Source organism: Ambystoma mexicanum, chromosome 3q (assembly GCF_040938575.1).
Source record: "Ambystoma mexicanum isolate Mex_15411 chromosome 3q, UKY_AmexF1_1, whole genome shotgun sequence".
Taxonomy (NCBI): domain Eukaryota; kingdom Metazoa; phylum Chordata; class Amphibia; order Caudata; family Ambystomatidae; genus Ambystoma; species Ambystoma mexicanum.
Window position 1 is genome coordinate 1130552642 of NC_090926.1, and position 18863 is coordinate 1130571504.

An 18863-nucleotide genomic window follows, 5' to 3' on the forward strand; every position below is an offset into this window, starting at 1 on the left:
CACATACACCATTCACACTTGTCCCACCCCAAGGGTGTATCCACAACATACAGTCAGTGGGAAGGCTGCAGCCAGTCTGGTCTGGACTTCCCCACAATACCATATATGGTTCTTCCACCCAACAGCCAGTCAGGAGAAGGGACAGAGTCGGGCCTTCCCAGGACAAGGAAAACAAGGTAACAGGCAATGGAAACCAAGAGGCCACAGGGGCCATCTTGTCTTCTATCAGGAATCAACGGATTCCAATGGCAGGGCCTTGGTATCCCAAAATGGAGGATACTCAAAGCAACTGTCAAATTCAGCATGGAGCTGTCTCCAGCCCATACCCTGCTCTGTGGGCCACACAGAGTTGCCCAAAACATACACCCCCACCCACGAGTGCCATAAGGGTATCCCACGGGTCTCTGTTCAGCACAGCCAAAAAGAGGAAGAGCTGCACTGCAAGGAGCCCCACATGGACTCCGGTACAGAAATCAACACAGAATGCACATGATGAGGGAGTACAGGACAAGGACCTGGAGGCCCTGACCCTCCATTGCATTTTCAGCATCACACTCATCACTCGGCAAAACTCACATTGATATCCTGATCATCACAGAAAACCTAATTACTGTTCTAGTTTTGAAAATTGTTTGCACCAAGCCCTTTGCAGTTGAAATTCCCAGCCTCTGTAAGGCTTAATTATTGACAGTCTTGTGTTATTTTATACAAGAGTTTATTCGTTTTTAAATCATGTTATAGGTACAGTTGTGCCAACATTACTCCCTCTCAGAGGCACGTGCTATCTTTTCACCCTCTCTTGGGCTTTCTCAAGGCACCTAGACATTCAGTTAGACATTCAGTTCTATTCATGTACAGTTGCTACTTTTGCAAATGTGAGTTTTTCTTTAGTCATATACAATGCCTATTAGTTATTGCCCATTTTTATACATGTGCTTTAACATTGGGCAATAACTAATAGGAATTGTATATGACTAAAGAAAAACTCACATTTGCAAAAGCAACAACTGTTTGGATTTTTACCCAAACATGTGCAGCACCATTGCAGCTTATTATTTAGTACATTTTCTGGGAGGTAAAAAAAACGGCACCACAAACCACATTAAGTTGGTTTCGCCTCTCTCGTGTACTTCCCCAGGAAAATAAAAGGGTCACAGTGGAGGATTGGGAGCATGTTCTGCTAAATGCACAATGCGCTGTTATTTAATTTAAATCTCTCTGAAATAGAGCAAAAAACGTATTACTGTGATAATTGCTGTGGCAAGATATTTAGCTCGAGGGTCTGTGCAATTATATTGGTAATGGCCCAAAATGTTGCCATCAGAATTTCGGCTCCCAAAAGTCTGACTTTTTTCAACCCCCCCTAAAAGCACATATATATGTGAGGGGGTGTGGGATACAATAGTAGTATGAGTGGGCTGCCGGGGTCTCCCCCCGCATATGTATGTGGTTTTAAGGGGGTTTAAAAAAATTATAATAAAGTCGCCATTTTCGGCCATTGGAAGTCTGGGGGTCGTAGTGATCACATAGATCCGTTATATTGAAAGTGATTGTTAAGTAGTTTTTTATAACTTCGATTGCTTAGCAATAAGAGAGCCCCTGGCGTTTCATGCTATCCCTATATCAAATCAAATTAAATAATTGCGTAGAATCTATTTGATTTGGGTTAGATTTTATATTACCAGTTCCAAAAGAACGATTATGCAACCCAATATAATTTACTCAAGCCAAGTGACTCAAGCACAGTGACTCGACGACAGTGACTCAAGCACAGTGACTCGACGACAGTGACTCAAGCACAGTGACTCAAGCACAGTGACTCGACGACAGTGACTCAAGCACAGTGACTCGAGCACAGTGACTCGAGCACTGTGACTATCAGTGCAAAGAAGTTTTAAGAAATGATTTTTGAGGAATCAACAATAACTAATGAAAAGGACGCCTCCAGTTCAGGATAAAGCAAATCATTTTTTTTTTAAAGTAAGAACTGTAATATCAGAGTATATGCGTGCCAACATTTTGCTCCGGCACCACTATGACATGTTTAATATTGAATGACCACAGACAAGAGGGACATGAACATCCCTCTTCAAGGTATTTCGGTTTCTGGTCTAAGTTGTCCTATTTTCCTATCTATCTTCTCACCAGTGCATATACAGACTCCTTCCCTCGGGCCGTGCGGTCACTACCACTGTGATGGAGCAACGCAAGTCAACACTATCTAATTCTCATAAACAAAAAAAACTTTGCTAATTGACCCATCCATTTTGGCTCATAGCCAAGCTTAAAACATCATAAAATCATGAGTATAAAACTAAACAATCCAACCACATGGCACGAGTCCAACCTAAGGGAAAGAAAGCTGGTACACAAATCTAAATTCTGCAGTGTGGCAGGGGAGCCCCTGGTTACCAACACACATTCTATTTGCAAATTCTTGATTGCTACTAACTTCAAATACGGTCTATGTTCTTATCTCCACCCTCCTAATAGAGGGGGCCATTTTGGGGGGCTATCAAGTCTTCAATCGATCATTCATACAATCCTTTTCTATTCCTTGGTAGTAGTAGAGGTTGGCGTGCCCCGAGCGTCCAGTCTGGAATGCCAATCACCATGCTGTGTATTCTAATTGAGGCCTTCTCTTTCCATAATTAATGTAGGGTGAGCACCTGTGTGTCATGGAAGGAATGGTATTTTGGGTGCGCGACCCACAATGATGCCCATGAGAACTCAATAAAAAGAAAGGCAACAATAAGGAAACTCGGGTGAAAAACAGGAAGCGTGTAAGGGTAAAAGAAAACAGGACTGTATAATAATGAGTAGACACAGGTGAGAAGGTCACTATCATCATTTAACCCTCCAGAGATGAGGGTACCACATTTTTAGATCTTGAATGAGGGTCTTTATTCATGTGCCCGATGCCCTTAAATTGCAGGCAAAAATGTACGTTTCTTTTTCTTGCGGTGCTAAATAAGAGTAGTCATTGTGTTTGCTTTTTGATTTCATAAATGTGCTCTGTCATCAGAAACTTTACTTTCTCCTACATTCTTTCTAATCAGTCAAGTTATTTTCGAATCATATCCAATGAACTAAATTCCTTTGAACCGGCTCCAATTGGCCGCATTGTCCATGCATATAACATGGGTGTCTATGTCTAGGGACTGCCTGGGCAGGTATTGAGAGTAAAGTGCCCAGCCCCATTTATGCCTTCATGTCTTTGCTGATCTAGATGGAGCCAATATGTTCAGGAAGGATGTTAAGGCTGTTCTCTGCTAGCTTTCTGTCCAAGTACCACCTCTACTCACTAAGTCATCAGCTGAAGAAAACATGACATACAGGTGAAAAGGTCTCCAGGCCTGGGCACAAATTCCAGGGCCTCAAACTAACTCGTCACAATGTGAACCCTGAAGCAAGCACATTTTAACGTTTAGACATGGTGCTTCAAAACAGTCAAGCCCCTTCTTGCCTCCCGTGTACTCATTGGGTGGAAGCTTTCTGAAATTGACAAGCCTGCATCACACCAAGGCATGCCCTGGAGCTTGGATTTGCTCCCCTCCCACGACCTTTAGTTCAGCAGTCCACACATGGCTGTTCTCTTCCAGCTATGCATTCTTCTTTGAAGTGTCATATTGCAAAGTTATTGTTATTTCGCTTCCACGATTGAGGTCATTGATATGCAGAATATAACTAGATGCTCATGGACTGAATGAGCCTATAGTCGGGTTTATAGACATGTGTCACAGTGGCCCAACCTCCCAATATAAGACAGATGGTCGAGGTGCTTAGCATGACAGGGTTGCCTCACATATAAAGTTAAATTTAGTTGAACACGAGAGGTCGTTCCAAAATCCGTCTGGTCTCATCTCAACGCAGTCCTCCATGTTTTGGGCATTATTGGGTTCCCCTTTATTCCAGTTGCTGCAAAAAGCAGAAATTCAAGTGAGTTACTTTCCTAATCGTCTTATCCCAAGCAGGCAAATTTAAACGGTAAACTCTTCTTTAGAACTTGATGCTGAAAAAGATACTTTTCTTAGAACGGCAATAATAAAATTGATATCACCATTTTATGTAGCGCTTCATGCCAGATGTGCCCACTTCTAAGTGCTGCAATGGTAAGTGCTAATAATACCCTATTTAAAGGGGCATCATCACGAGTTGGGCAGTATCCCAGCTGTAATACCGTCCGACTGTAATAGCATTAGCATCCACTGGGCCGGCCGTATTACCACTGGATCATGGGTTGGGAGCTAACTGTAAGTCCCTATTCCCCATTGGGTCCATCTACTGATAGTTGCATCATACTAGCGAGAGCATTGATCACCTCTAAACTTAACTATGGCAACGCCCTTTATGCTGGCGCCAGCAAATACATCACGAGTAAACTCCAAACATTACAACATAACGCTCTCAGAACAGCACTAAGCATCCCAAGGAGAGAACATATTTCCGAGGCCAGAAGAAAATACAATTGGCTTTGCATTAAAGGCAGGATTCACCTCAAAATTGTCTCTATTACACATAAATGCCTCAACAATGCTGCTCAGCAGTACTTTAGAGAAAATATCATCAGAAAAACGTCATCACGCCCTACAAGGATGGCCAACTCCCATTTTATTATAGTTTCTAGATTTAACCTCAAGAAGGCAGGAGGCAACAGTTTCCCTGTGCAGGCCGCCCGACTCTGGAATGCCCTCCCCACCCATCTGCGAATTGATCAGACATTCCAAAACTTCATAGAAAAGGCTAAACAATGGCTAGTCTTGAATGATATCCAACTCGCTGTTCTTCCCTCAGCTCTCCTCTACTGTTGCCATACCGGTCCCATTGCACGTACTGTATTTATTCTCCATGTATATATATGTTTCTATGTCCACAATTTAAGCATCTGGTTCTATATTTTATGCTACTGTTATTGTCTGTGTTATTGAAGTGCCGTTTCAGGTGCCATTTATTCCTGTATGTATTCGTAACTTGTGAAACTTTGCATAATGCGCCCAGATACATAAGGGTACGGTATGTTATATAAATAATTAAAACAAACAAACAATGGGGAATCTTCAGCACAATTACTGCCGGCAGTAGCCATTAAATTCTGTGGTAACGGGCTACCGCCGCATTTAAGGGTCCGCCCAATCATGAATATGGCGTGTTTACCCCAGAATTTTGTACATACTCCTATGAAAGTTATCACTGCTTCTTGTGTTTCTTCGTGGTTCAACTATTGCTGGTTCTGTCAATAAAACACAAACAACGGGTTGAAGAAAATGTTTACCCCCCCAGGGAAAAGGATATTGCTGGCTAGTTTTATAATTGTTGTGGCATTGGGTGAGCAGGTAGTCGTGGCTCTTCTACAATGGGTGTTAATGTGCTGGAACTGCCCATTTTGAAGCAACCTAGCAAAGAGTAGGCGGATATGTCTTAAAGCAGCAACGCCGAGAAGTCTACTCACTAAAGTGCCAGGATCACCCAGCACAGTGTGTATAGATAAGACATACTGCACCTGCCTATGTGTGGTGGACAAATGCTTGGCCAGACATGCATGAATACTTGCACCTGCCAAACTGGAAAAGGCCTGATGGACACTGACTTCACTGCTCAAGCATCCCCAAGGACCATACCTGCACATGCTGCAGCCCAGGACTTGGAGATGAAAGAGTTTGGATAAATGAAAGTGGTGTGATTGCTTGATGATATACTGCAATTATTGCTACCCTGTACAAAAATACCTAAGAAAATTGTAGAATAGCTCTCGGGGCAGGAAGCGCAGCCAATCAGGTTCTGTGGATCGCGGACTGAAACCTCTGATCTTAACCCGCGTTCCACAGAACCTGCAGCTTGCCTCCTCTCCCGCGGGCCGCCATCTACCCCTCATCCTCCCATTTTTTTCCATTTCCCATCGCCCCTTCTCTGCCCCACTTACCTTATTGTTGCGGCAGCGGCACCTACTGCCGCCGCAGCAGCTTCCCTCCTCCTCCTTTTTCTGGCTGCCCTGGTAATAGAATAGGGGCTCTGTTCAGATCCACGCCTTCTACAACTGTGGTGGCCATTTTGGATAAGTATTTTCATTCATTGAACTGGATGCGTGCAGTGTCCCGTTCAATAAATTAAAATACTTTTATTCTTAGAACCCCGGGTTACCAAAGCAGTAAGCCAGGTCGCTAATGGCATTAACACCCCGTTTAAGGCTGGAACGGGGGTAACAGTCCAAAGCCCACATTAACTTGGGCTGCCGCGCTGTTACCCCACGTTCCAGCCCTTGGAACAGTGTATTAATGCCACATTAGGCCACACTCGTCAAATATAGAAATATAACCAAATGGCTATTTTCTCCAGGCAAATCAGATGGAGATGGGCCTCCAGCTGGGACCACAATCTGTCACTCCTGGGCTGATCTGTTCATTTATGCCATCCACCATTCCGATCCCAAACATGTATTGATGCAGCATTACAGACATAAATCCCATACAGGCTGCATTTCATCTGATCTGTTCGAACGTAAAAACAGGATCTGATCCTTGCCAGAGGGAGAAGGAAAAGGAATCACCTGATGATCAAGCAAGCAAACCCAACAATCAAACAGAGACAGTGGGCCTCATTACGACAGTGCCGGTAAGCCTACTGGCACCGTTGTTACCGGACCAGCACACTCCGAGTCTTTGAGCTGCTGCCGTCCCACCTGCCCGGTCTGACCTGGCAGATGGGACGGCAGCCGCTCGCAGACTTTCACGGAAGCATCTGCACCGTTATTAACTGTGCCGGTCCTTCCGTCATCCCCATTCCCATTGAGTCCCATGGGACTAATGGGAATGGGGATTAACATTTTTCCGGTGCCTGACTTCCAGGAACACAGGGATCGTAATCCCCCCAATGTTTCCATGAAGCCAGGCACTGGCAGAAATCACAAGTACCGGGGGTCAGCCTGATGTTTTTACCAGCACGGCTACCGCTGGACTCATAATGAGGCCAGTGTTTCTTTATTTAGGGCTTGTAGGCAGTGCTGGACTGGCCCACCATTACACCTGGACTTTACCCGGTAGGCCACAGGATGGGAGGGTGCAGGGGGGTTGCTTCGGGCCTTTTCTCCTGCTTGTGTGGGGTTTGTAGGGACAAAAGAACAAATGTGGATATTCTCTGCACTAGACGTGATTACACCCTTTTCCTCTACTTCTTTAGAGTAAAAATAATACCAGGTGCCTCCACACACCAGAAGTCAAAACAGGGTGAGGGTTACTAATATACAGAAGAGCAACATGGATGTGTACCTTTCTGGACAGAACAAGATAACACTTTGTTTCCGGAAGGCAACCCACTCCCAGCATTTCCAGCTTGGAGTGGTCTGAGCAAACTTTCATCGCTGCCATCAATGTCTACTACAATAGCAACTTACCTTTCCTGATTTCCATCCTCAGAGGTTTCCAGAGAGGCAAGCAGAGATGTGTGCAGGACCCCAGTCAGATATGCAAAGCTTTTGGGCAGTCATCTATCTCTCTATATATATAAAATGCTAAGGTATGTTGCCGTACTCATCTGATGCAATTTATCAGTGTTAGTTCACCATCTGCTGTCCAAATGGCAAACTGCACCTCTGTGTGCCATTCCACTTCAACAACACTATCATTTTAACAAACAGAATGAGCACGGTTCTATGCGATCACCTTCACCTTCTGCTATCGCAAACGTTCAGAATAATTTCAAGTTACTTATTTCCAACCCCACTTCACTTCACACAGGGCATGGCGGTTCCAGAATCAATGAATAGTTAACTGCTGAAGATCATCGCTTCAGTCTCTAAAGAGCAAAATGCTGTAGGACGAATGCCTCCTCAAGAGCTAGAACTGAAAGTAGGTGCTGTAATTATGAGCTGTAATTATGCTATTACACAATCTTATGCCATTACGGGGTCTCTGCAATGGACACTCTGCAATGGAACAAGATTGACAATTATGCATCTACAAAGACACATCATAGAGGATCGTGTAACCAACAGATTAAACTTAGATACTGTTCTTATACAGCGCATACCTTTCATTCCATCTGCGACAAATATGCCTTTCAGATTCAAAAGAACACACTTTCTTATACGTTTAGCCTTTTCAATTACTATTAATAAGTCACAGGGGCAGATGTTGGACAGAATCTGCCGATAGCTTCTGAAACCTGTATTCAGTCACGGGCATCTCTATATGTTGCTCTCTCAAGAGTTTGATCATTCGGCTCATTAAGTGCTGTATCCGAGAATAACGCCATTTTTTCTTGTGTTTGCAATGAAATATATGAGTGAATAAATAAATAAAAGTGCAATGATATTTAATTCATAATATCTAAGATATGCTAGAACTGCGTATGTTATGTCGGGTACAGCTGGCATGATTAGAAATCACAAACTATGAAAACATGATTATAAGGAATGGAAACATCATTTTGGCTTCAGACCTATAATTAGATTTCACATAAACTAGACAATCTACAAACCTATACAATTCCTACAAGGCAACACAGAATAGAATACAAACAATAGAGCAAGCAACACAACATGCAACGATTACATTTGTATTCACATCGACAGGGTCGGTGTAGTTCAATAAAATAAAGACGAAAAAACAAACAACGGAATATGAAGATGAATTATGCAGTAGCAACTTACATTAGAGATGCAGTGAGAATTAGAGCCAAGAATAAACCCTATTATTTTATTTTGTTTACCTGGATATGCCCTTTATGACAAATATTTGTATTCCTCAACTCTACAGTGAAAGTAAATGTTTTTAATGTAGTTTTATTTTAAAGATATGAAGGGTGTAATTTTACTGTAGATTCTGCTTTTGCACTTTGGGAACATGTTTGTACTCTTGAAAAGTGGAATTCAATAACTTTGTATTGTGTGATTTTCAACGGTGAAAAATAAATGCACGTATTTTATAACTACTGCATGCTGCAACAGTGACACTGCATAAGACACTTATGGAGGTGTCCTCAGAACCCAGGCAAGTGAATGATACACTCATGCTTTCTGTGTGCACCACCAGTAGACCCACGAGTGGAGAACAAGCCCGGGAAGAAGAAATATATTCGACCATCACAGAGCAAGCTAAATATTAAGTAGATTTGTTGTATCTAAGGTTGACTGGAGGCAGAATGTAAGTTCATCCAAGTTCCACTTTATTAAGTTGACACAGGCAGGTAACAATATCGAGTGGCTGCTGGGACCCAGGGCGATCAGTTCCCCAGGGAAGATCCTCACTGGCACACACCACCCAGGCAGGCTGGCACCAATTACCTCAGCTGAAACCTACATTCACACACAAACATTCCATCCACACAGGAACATGTCTCGCTGACATCACTCACTCAGATGCAGTGTGTGTGTGTGTGTGTGTGTGTGTGTGTGTGTGTGTGTGTGTGTGTGTGTGTGTGTGTGTGTGTGTGTGTGTAAAACTTTGAATGTGCAGTGTGTATGTGCGTCAATGCTTGGTTCATGAGAAAGTGTGTGGCACAATTTGGCATGTGGTTGGAGTTATCTGTCTGCCCACTACACTATCCCAACCATATCATGTTTAGCGATTGTGTGTGGTGAGTGACCATGGCACTGCTTAACAGATGCTTTGAGTGGGGATAATTGTACAAGGCCTTGGTATATATTGTGGGGCCATTGTAAAAGTGATGGGACATTGTTGAAAGTGGCATGGCAAATTTTGGGGGGCAATGTAAAAATAGACATGGGGACTATTTTTTTCAGGGCAATGTCTAATGTGAAACTGAGAATTGCTATTGGGAAGTTTTCTGTGGGAATGGGAAACTGCATGGTTAAATTCTGTTTAACTGGCACATGGCAACTTTTAGCATGCCCTTCCAAGGGAGCAATGCAAAACTGGCATAGTGCAGTCATTTTGTGAGGCGGCTTTCAGAAGGCAAGGTGAAGCTATAATACCCATTGTTTGCGACCATATCAAACTTTTGCAGTGACTTTCTGTTTGCAACCTAAAACTGGCATAGAGCAAATGTGTGGTAGAAAGGTAAAACTTGCACAGTATTGTCCGGGATGTCTCCCGGTCCCCGCTTGTTCAATGTGATAATGTCCCTGCAAACCACAGCCATTTTTTGGCAACATTTTTGTCAGACGACATTTTTGCACGGACATTATCACACAGAACTGAAAGAAGTTAGTGATAGTGTGCTGATAATCATCAAGAACACACCCAAAGCTCCTCTCCCCAAACTTTACTCCCTCCTTCTTTGAATATATCTCTATCCAAATTCTTGCTCCCACCAAAGTCATTACTGTTAGCTACCTCTCACTCAGAAGCCTCAAGCTCCTCTTTTCTGATCTTGACATAATAGTCAAATCTAGACAAGTTGATGCTCCTGCCATCATGATCGTGAACCTGATCCCCAAACCTCTTATTTCAACTACTGTACTATCTCTGCTGACCGCTCACCCTCACACCACTCATCCATCCATGTCATTATGTCCATTCTGACCTTCCCCCTCATCGATCACTGTCATCGATCACTGAAAGAAAATGTAAGCCAGACTATTTAGGCCCCTATCTAAACCAAGTCAGAACCTCACTCCCCGCCCTCTCCAACTCCTTTTGCCCATTTTATTAACAATATTTTCACTGGCTTCAGTACTGCACTGGTCAGCACTCTTTGACTAGGATCACCCAGCCCACTCCTTCTCCTCCAGCCACCTTGTCGTCAACCATAGAGCACCTCCATCCAGCAGCTGAGCACTACCATGCATGTCTGCTGGGGCAAGCATGCTCCCACCTCTTCCTTCTCTTTCCTTGCCCTCACTATCACTCGACTTAGCCTAATCCTGCTAATACATTGATCCCATATCCTCATACCCCTCAAAACGCTGCATGATGCTACAACGCCAAGTATCTCCTCGAAGAACGACTCCACTCCTTATTCTTACAATTTTTGCTTCCTGCCTCTCCACAGTAACTAAAATACCTTGCCCCATGTCCATACTTTTTTTTCAACACCACGCTTTTCTCTTCCTCAATTCAATACCACCACCTATACTTAGCCACAGTGTATCTCCTACAACAATACTAAAATTGCTTTGCTGGCTCATACCCATTCTATTCTCAGCCAAATAAATCTGCCATCCTTTCGCCATTCATTCCAAGGACAATGAAAGAGCTTGCTCCTGACACCCGCGAACAAACCCTCTCTCTGCAAAACTGTCTTTCTTCTCCGCCACCACTCTAAGGACCCTGAGAGAGTTGTCTTCAACCTTATCATCAACTTGCTTGTGTTACCTGCATTATGGTAGCTCCTCCAATCTGTATTTGAGAGTAAACTTTTCACTAGAAATGTCTCAGCCATGTCTCCAACATTCTGAGCATGCTCAACACTCTCCCCTCTCCTACAATGTTATTCTATTTGATCTCTCTGTCGCCTTTAACACCAAGGATCATCACTCCCTCCTCCAATTCTTTACGCCTTCAGATTTAAGGAGCCATACTTCACTGGGGGCAGCTCTCTGATAAATTCCCTCCCCCACACTACTACTAGTGGAAGTGCAAAAAGGATCTGTTCTGGGCTCATGACTGTGCTCCCTTGACCCCTCCTCCCTGGGAAAACTGATTACACTGATTGGCTTCCACTTCTACAACTTTGTTCATCACACACAGATTTCTTCCCGGATATCTTGGAATGCATAAACACCTGCCTCCCCATTATCTGTTGCAGGATATCTCTACACTGCTGAATGCTCAATTGCTCCAAGGTGGAAGTCAACTTTCTCCAATGCCTCCAATGCTAACCCCACTCTCCCATCCTCCATCTTCTTTCCTCCTGACCTCTACTCTCTATCACCCACGGCTTTCAAATCCTGGGTCAACAGTGATGATGTTATCGCAATCATTTCATCATGGCCACTGCCGCCGCAGATAGGATCAAACATCTATACATCAGAAAAGTCTACTCACACGTCTCTCACTGTGAAGACTGGAGGGGGGTTATCTATACTTCTGCCCTCTATATGGCAGAGTAGAAGCACAGAGCACCCCAGCCAATGTTCTCTATGCGGTAGCAATGGATGAGCAACCAAGGCTTAAGCTCTCAGGAGGTGCTGCAGGCTGGTTCTTGAGTACAGCATAGTTCCCAAGCCCCCACAAAGGAATGTCCCCACACTATGTTATGTGCTAACATATTTCTTTATATACAAATAAGGTTCAATATATATACAATTAATAACACACTTTGTACTTTGGCAAAACTAATATGGCAAATATATACAATGTCTATGTAGTACCACTCCTAGCTATTGACTCTTTTAAAATGCACCAACTGCTGACAGTTTCTAATGGCATACAAATCAAACAGTAATGTGTATCAGCATATGACATAGGAAGGAAAGCAAGTTGGGTTAAACAATGGCAGAATAGTACTTTAGCTACTAAGACACAGTTCTTTGTGAGTATCCGCCCAACTGGGCAACCTGAAATAAAGTGTATTAACAAGCCCAGTCCCTTTATGTTTAAATAGTCTTGTTTCCTGGTCTAAAATGTTCCACTACCCCAATGTACCTAAGTTTAGCAGTTTCGTCGATGGCTCATCAACGGGTTCCTCGTGAGTGGACTCACTTTAAAGCAGGGGCTACTGTCGTTGAGATGACGTGAAGAAAATTTGAAGTACGTTGTCAGGATTGTGGCTTTTGAATTTTGCGGTACTCGTCGACGATCGATCGTGGACGTCCTGCGTAGACAAGCCGTGCGGTACACCTCGATTACAGAGTTTGGTGCCGAAAAGAGGACTCTGTGACGAGCGTGGGCCCAGCAGCTGGCGTCGGGTGTCAGCGTTGGCATCAACGGTCGGGACTCAACCACGGCTGGATCTTCACTCATGGGCGTCTTTGTGGACTTCAGGTGGCGGGAAACACACCAGTGGATTCTCCTTGGTCGCTGGCGACCTCGACTTTCTGTGGTGGGAAAAAGCACCCTTGGTTTAAATGTTTTTAGGCAATGGTGGACTTCGACAGCCTCAATGTCCTAGTGCTTTACTTCAATGCTTCTCGGCGGACCCAGTCTCCGGACAACAGCTTTTGGGACTGACTTCCAGGGTGCCTTGATGAAGATCAGCTTCTGTACGATGTTCCCTCGTAGCTCAGGGAGAGGTTTCCTATACAGGTCCTCTCTCGGATCAGTCCTTGACAGACACTGCTGTTTTCAGATGTCATCAACGGTGAGCAGCAGCAAACCTTCTTCTTCCAGCTGGGCTTCAAGGATAAACATCTTCAAGTTTCAACTTCAGCTTCTGAACAATTTTTGTAAGCGAGAGGTCCCCAGATATACAGATCCTTCCCTCATTCAAACTGCTGAGCCACACTCAGTCGGCCAATCAGTCAGAAGGGCATTCATGCAGGCGACAGCCAATCAGAGTCACAGTGCATTCAGGACATTCACTTCCACCCAGACACCCATAACAAGGAATGTGGTTTGGGGCAAGCACCCAGCCTTTCAGCACACCACACTGCATTCATGTCCAGTTTCAGGCATGGCTGTCTCATTCTTTGTGTCACACAAACAGATACCAGACACCCATAACATAACGTTCACATTGTGTATATTGGTCACACACTCCATTCACACAGGTCCCACTCTAAGGGTGTAACCACAACATACAGTCAATGGGAAGGCCAGCTAGTCTGGCCTGGACTTCCCCATAATACCATATATGGTTCTTCCACCCAACAGCCAGTCATGAGAAGGGACAGAGTCAGGGCTTCCAAGGTCTTTGGGAAAACAAGGTAACAGGCAATAGTTTGCAAGAGGCCACAGGGGCCATATTGTCTCCTACAAGGAATCCACTGATTCCTATAGAAGGGCCTGGATATCCCAAAATGGAGGATACTCAGAGCACCTGTAAAATTCAGCATGGAGCTTCTACCAGCCATACCCTGCTATGTGGGCCACACACATGTGCCCAAAAATCCCCAAAATATACACTAGGTGTACAGGGTTGTAGCCCCACCCATGGGTGCCATAAGGATATCCCTGTTCACCACAACCAAAAAGAGGAAGTGTTGCACTGCCAGGAGTCCCACATAGACTCCTGTGCAGAAACCAACACAGAACACACATGATAAGGCCCTGTCCCTCCAATGCATATCCAGCATCACACCCACCACTCGGCAAATACTCTAATTTATATCCTGATCTTCAGAAAACCTAATTACTGTTCTAGTTTTAAAAATGGTTTGCACCAAGCCCTTTTCGGTTGAAAGTCCAGCCTCTGAAAGGCTTATTTATTGACAGACTTGTGTTATTTTATACATTATTTTTTATACAAGAGTTTATTCGTTTTTAAATCAGGTTATGGGTACAGTTGTGCCAACATTACTCCCTTTCAGAGGCACGTGCTATTGTTTCACTCTTTCTTGGGCTTTCTCAAGGCACATAGACATACAGTTCTACTCATGTACAGTTGTTGCTTTTGCAAATGTGAGTTTTTCTTTAGTCATATACAATGCCTAATAGTTATTGCCCCTTTGTATACATGTGCTTTAACATTGGGCAATAACTAATAGGAATTGTATATGAGTAAAGAAAAACTCACATTTGCAAAAGCAACAACTGTTTGGATTTTTACACAAACGTTTTCAGCACCATTGGAGCTAATTATTTAGTATATTTTCTGGATGTAAGAAAACCGGCACCACAAACCACATTAAGTTGTTTTCCGCTCTCTTGTGAAATTCCCCAGGAAAATAAAAGGCTCACAGTGGAGGATTGGGAGCATGTTCTGCTAAATGCAAAATGCGCTATTATTTTTTTTAATCTCTCTGAAATAGAGCAAACACCTTATTACTGTGATAATTGCTGTGGCAAGATATTTAGCTAGAGGGTCTGTGCAGTTATATTGAAAGTAATTGTCAAGTAGTTTCAATAACTATGATTTCTTAGCAATAAGAGAGCCCCTGGCTTTTCATGCAATCCCTATATCAAATCAAATTAAATAATTGCGTAGAATCTATTTGATTTGGGTTAGATTTTATATTACCAGTTCCAAAAGAACGATTATGCAACCCAATATAATTTACTCAAGCCCAGTGACTCAAGCACAGTGACTCAAGCACAGTGACTCGACGACAGTGACTCGAGCACTGTGACTATCAGTGCAAAGAAGTTTTAAGAAAGGATTTTTGCGATATCAACAATAACTAATGAAAAGGACGCCTCCAGTTCAGAATACAGCAAATCATTTTTTTTTTAAAGTAAGAACTGTAATATCAGAGTATATGCGTGCCAACATTTTGCTCCGGCACCACTATGACATGTTTAATATTGAATGGCCACAGACAAGAGGGACATGAACATCCCTCTTCAAGGTATTTCGGTTTCTGGTCTAAGTTGTCCGACTTTCCTATCTATCTTCTCACCAGTGCATATACAGACTCCTTCCCTCGGGCCGTGCGGTCACTACCACTGTGATGGAGCAACGCAAGTCAACACTATCTAATTCTCATAAACAAAAAAAACGTTGCTAATTGACCCATCCATTTTGGCTCATAGCCAAGCTTAAAACATCATAAGATCATGAGTATAAAACTAAACAATCCAACCACATGGCACGATTCCAACCTAAGGGAAAGAAAGCTGGTACACAAATCTAAATTCTGCAGTGTGGCAGGGGAGCCCCTGGTTACCAACACACATTCTATTTGCAAATTCTTGATTGCTACTAACTTCAAATACGGTCTATGTTCTTATCTTCCACCCTCCTAATAGAGGGGGCCATTTTGGGTGGCTATCAAGTCTTCAATCGATCATTCATACAATCCTTTTCTATTCCTTGGTAGTAGTAGAGGTTGGCGTGCCCCGAGCGTCCAGTCTGGAATGCCAATCACCATGCTGTGCATTCTAATTGAGGCCTTCTCTTTCCATAATTAATGTAGGGTGAGCACCTGTGTGTCATGTAAGAAATGGTATTTTGGGTGTGTGATCCACAGCGATGCCTATGAGAACTCAATAAAAGGAAAAGCCAACGTAGTCTTGGCAACAATAAGGAGACTCGGGTGAAAAACAGAAAGCCTGTAAGGGTAAAAGAAAACAGGACTGCATAATAATGAGTAGACACAGGTCAGAAGGTCACTATCATCACTTAACCCTCCGGAGATGAGGGTACCACATTTTTAGATCTTAAATGAGGGTCTTTATTCATGTGCCCGATGCCCTTAAGTTGCAGGCAAAAATGTACGTTTCTTTTTCTTGCGGTGCTAAATAAGAGAAGGCAATGTGTCCCCTTTTTGATTTCATGTATGTGCTCTGTCATCAGAAACTTTACTTTCTCTCACGCCCTTTCTAATTGGTCGAGTTCTTTTCGAATCATTTCCAATGAGCTAAATTGCTTTGAAGCGGATCCAATTGGCCCCATTGTCCATGCATGTAACATGTGTGTCCTTTATGTCTAGGGACTGCCTGGGCAAGTAATGAGAGTAAAGTGCCCAGCCCCATTTATGCCTTGATGTCTTTGCTGATCTAGAGAGAGCCAATATGTTCAGGAAGGATGTTAAGGCTGTTCTCTGCTAGCTTTCTGTCCAAGTACCACCTCTACTCACTAAATCATCAGCTGAAGAAAACAAGCCATACAGGTGAAAAGGTCTCCAGGCCTGGGCACGAATTCCAGGGCCTCAAACCAACTGGCCACAATGTGAACCCTGAAGCAAGCACATTTTAACTTGTTGACATGGTGCTTCAAAACAGTCAAGCCCCTTCTTGCCTCCCGTGTACTCATTGGGTGGAAGCTTTCTGAAATTGACAAGCCTGCATCACACCAAGGGATGCCCTCGAGCTTGGATTTGCTCCCCTCCCACGACCTTTAGTTCAGCAGTTCACACATGGCTGTTCTCTTCCAGCTATGCATTCTTCTTTGAAGTGTCATATTGCAAAGTTATTGTTATTTGGCTTCCACGATTGAGGTCATTGATATGCAGAATATAACTAGATGCTCATGGACTGAATGAGCCTATAGTCGGGTTTATAGACATGTGTCACAGTGGCCCAACCTCCCAATATAAGACAGATGGTCGAGGTGCTTAGCATGACAGGGTTGCCTCACATATAAAGTTAAATTTAGTTGAACACGGGAGGTCATTCCAAAATCCGTCTGGTCTCATCTCAACGCAGTCCTCATTGTTTTTGTCATTATTGGGTTCCCCTTTATTCCAGTTGCTGCAAAAATCAGAAATTCAAGTGAGTTATTTTCCTAATCGTCTCATCCCAAGCATGCAAATCTAAACGGTAAACACTTCTTTAGAACTTGATGCTGAAAAAGATACTTTACTTAGAACGGCAATAATAAAATTGATATCACCATTTTATGTAGCGCTTCATGCCAGATGCGCCCACTTCTAAGTGCTGCAATGGTAGGTGCTAATAATTCCCTATTTAAAGGGGCATCATCACAAGTTAGGCGGTATCCCGGCTGTAATACCGTCTGACTGTAATAACGTTATCATCCACCTGTCCGGCGGTATTGGGCGTCAACAGTAAATCCCCATTGGGTCCATTGAATCCAAAGGGGCATTTTCCGGCACTAATACAGTGGGCTAATACAGCCGAGGTATTACCAGCGAAAAAAGGGCGCTAAGGGTCTAATCACTAGATGGGCGGTATCCCGTCTGTCATACCCCCAACTATACTAGTGGTAGCGCCAAACCCATGATCCGGCTGTAATAACGCCGGCTGGGTTGGCGCTAACGCTAGTATAGTCCATTGTAGAACCCAATGGGGAATCTTCGGCCCTACTCGTGATCAGGCGCTAAATGGAATTTTCACCTCCAGAAAAAAGCTTGAGGTAAAACAGTCCATTTAGCGCCCAACTCGTCATAGGGCCAGACCTTAAATGTGGCAGTAATACCATTACCACTGCATTTAAGGATCCGCCCAATCATGAGTATGGTCTGTTTACCCCCAGCTCAGAGCTGGGGCTAAACAAGCCTTAGAATTGCTGATTTTCGGTGCAATTACTGTGTGGTAATACTGCTAGCGGTAATTGCACCAAAAATTACCCATCGGGTCCAATGGAAGCAATGGGGAATTGGGAATAATGTTTACTGCCCAACCGGTAATCCGGGGGTAATACCACCACATGGGTGGGTGGAAACGCAAATAAAGATGTGCAGTATCCCAATCGGGATACCACCCAACTCATGATGAGGCCCTAAGTCTTAAGGGCCGTATGACGAGTTGGGCGGTATCTCGGCAGTAGCACTGCCGGGATAACGCCCAGCACTAATAGTGCTACCGCAACTCGGTCCGGCGCAAGTTGTGCCGGATCACGAGTTGCGGGACGGCGGTAAATCTTATTTCCCACTGGGTCCATAGGACTCAATGTGGTTTGGGAGCGCTATTGCCGGTAATTGCACCGGCGGTAATAGCGCCGAAAATTGCTGAAACTGTCCCCAAAAAATTTTCATTTTCCACCCAACTCATGATTTGGCCAGCCCTTAAATGCAGCGGTAATACCGCCGCATTTAAGGGCTGAGGCCAAACTCGCGATGAGGCCCTAATGGCTAAAAGTCAGCCATGCTGGCATCTAAAATTGCATAGCGTTTAACTCAATTCGCTGTACAGGGCTTTCGCAAGGCCATCAAGACTAGTCTCTTCAAATAATGTGCCTGTTTTCTGTTTCGCTACCCTGGACCTATGTATCTGTAACTCTGTATGTATATTCTAAGAACTCCTCTGGGATGGCTTTTTTGTAACCCTTAATCAAGCCTTCTTATGTACCACTTATCAGCGCCTCTATGCCTTAGGGCTGCAGTGCGCTTTACAAATGTAAAAAATAAAATAAAAAAAATAAAGGGATGGGGTGCGGAGGTGTGCATTGGTGTTTAGGAAAATAGT

General features: G+C 43.8%; 1 protein-coding gene across 3 annotated transcripts in view; it reads right to left on the reverse strand.

Annotated features, from left to right (window-relative positions):
* Positions 1 to 693: 693 nt before the first annotated feature.
* Positions 694 to 18863, reverse strand: part of LOC138447675 (CD209 antigen-like protein C) — a 262417-nt gene continuing 244247 nt past the window's right edge. For 2 of the 3 annotated variants that reach the window (XM_069603933.1, XM_069603931.1), the window contains one exon: positions 8291 to 17186. In XM_069603933.1, coding sequence (XP_069460034.1) covers positions 17051 to 17186 — 136 coding nt within the window. In that variant the 3' untranslated portion in view covers positions 8291 to 17050. Of the gene's footprint in view, positions 3919 to 8290; positions 17187 to 18863 lie in introns of those variants that run through there. The other variant, XM_069603932.1, reaches the window with a different exon arrangement.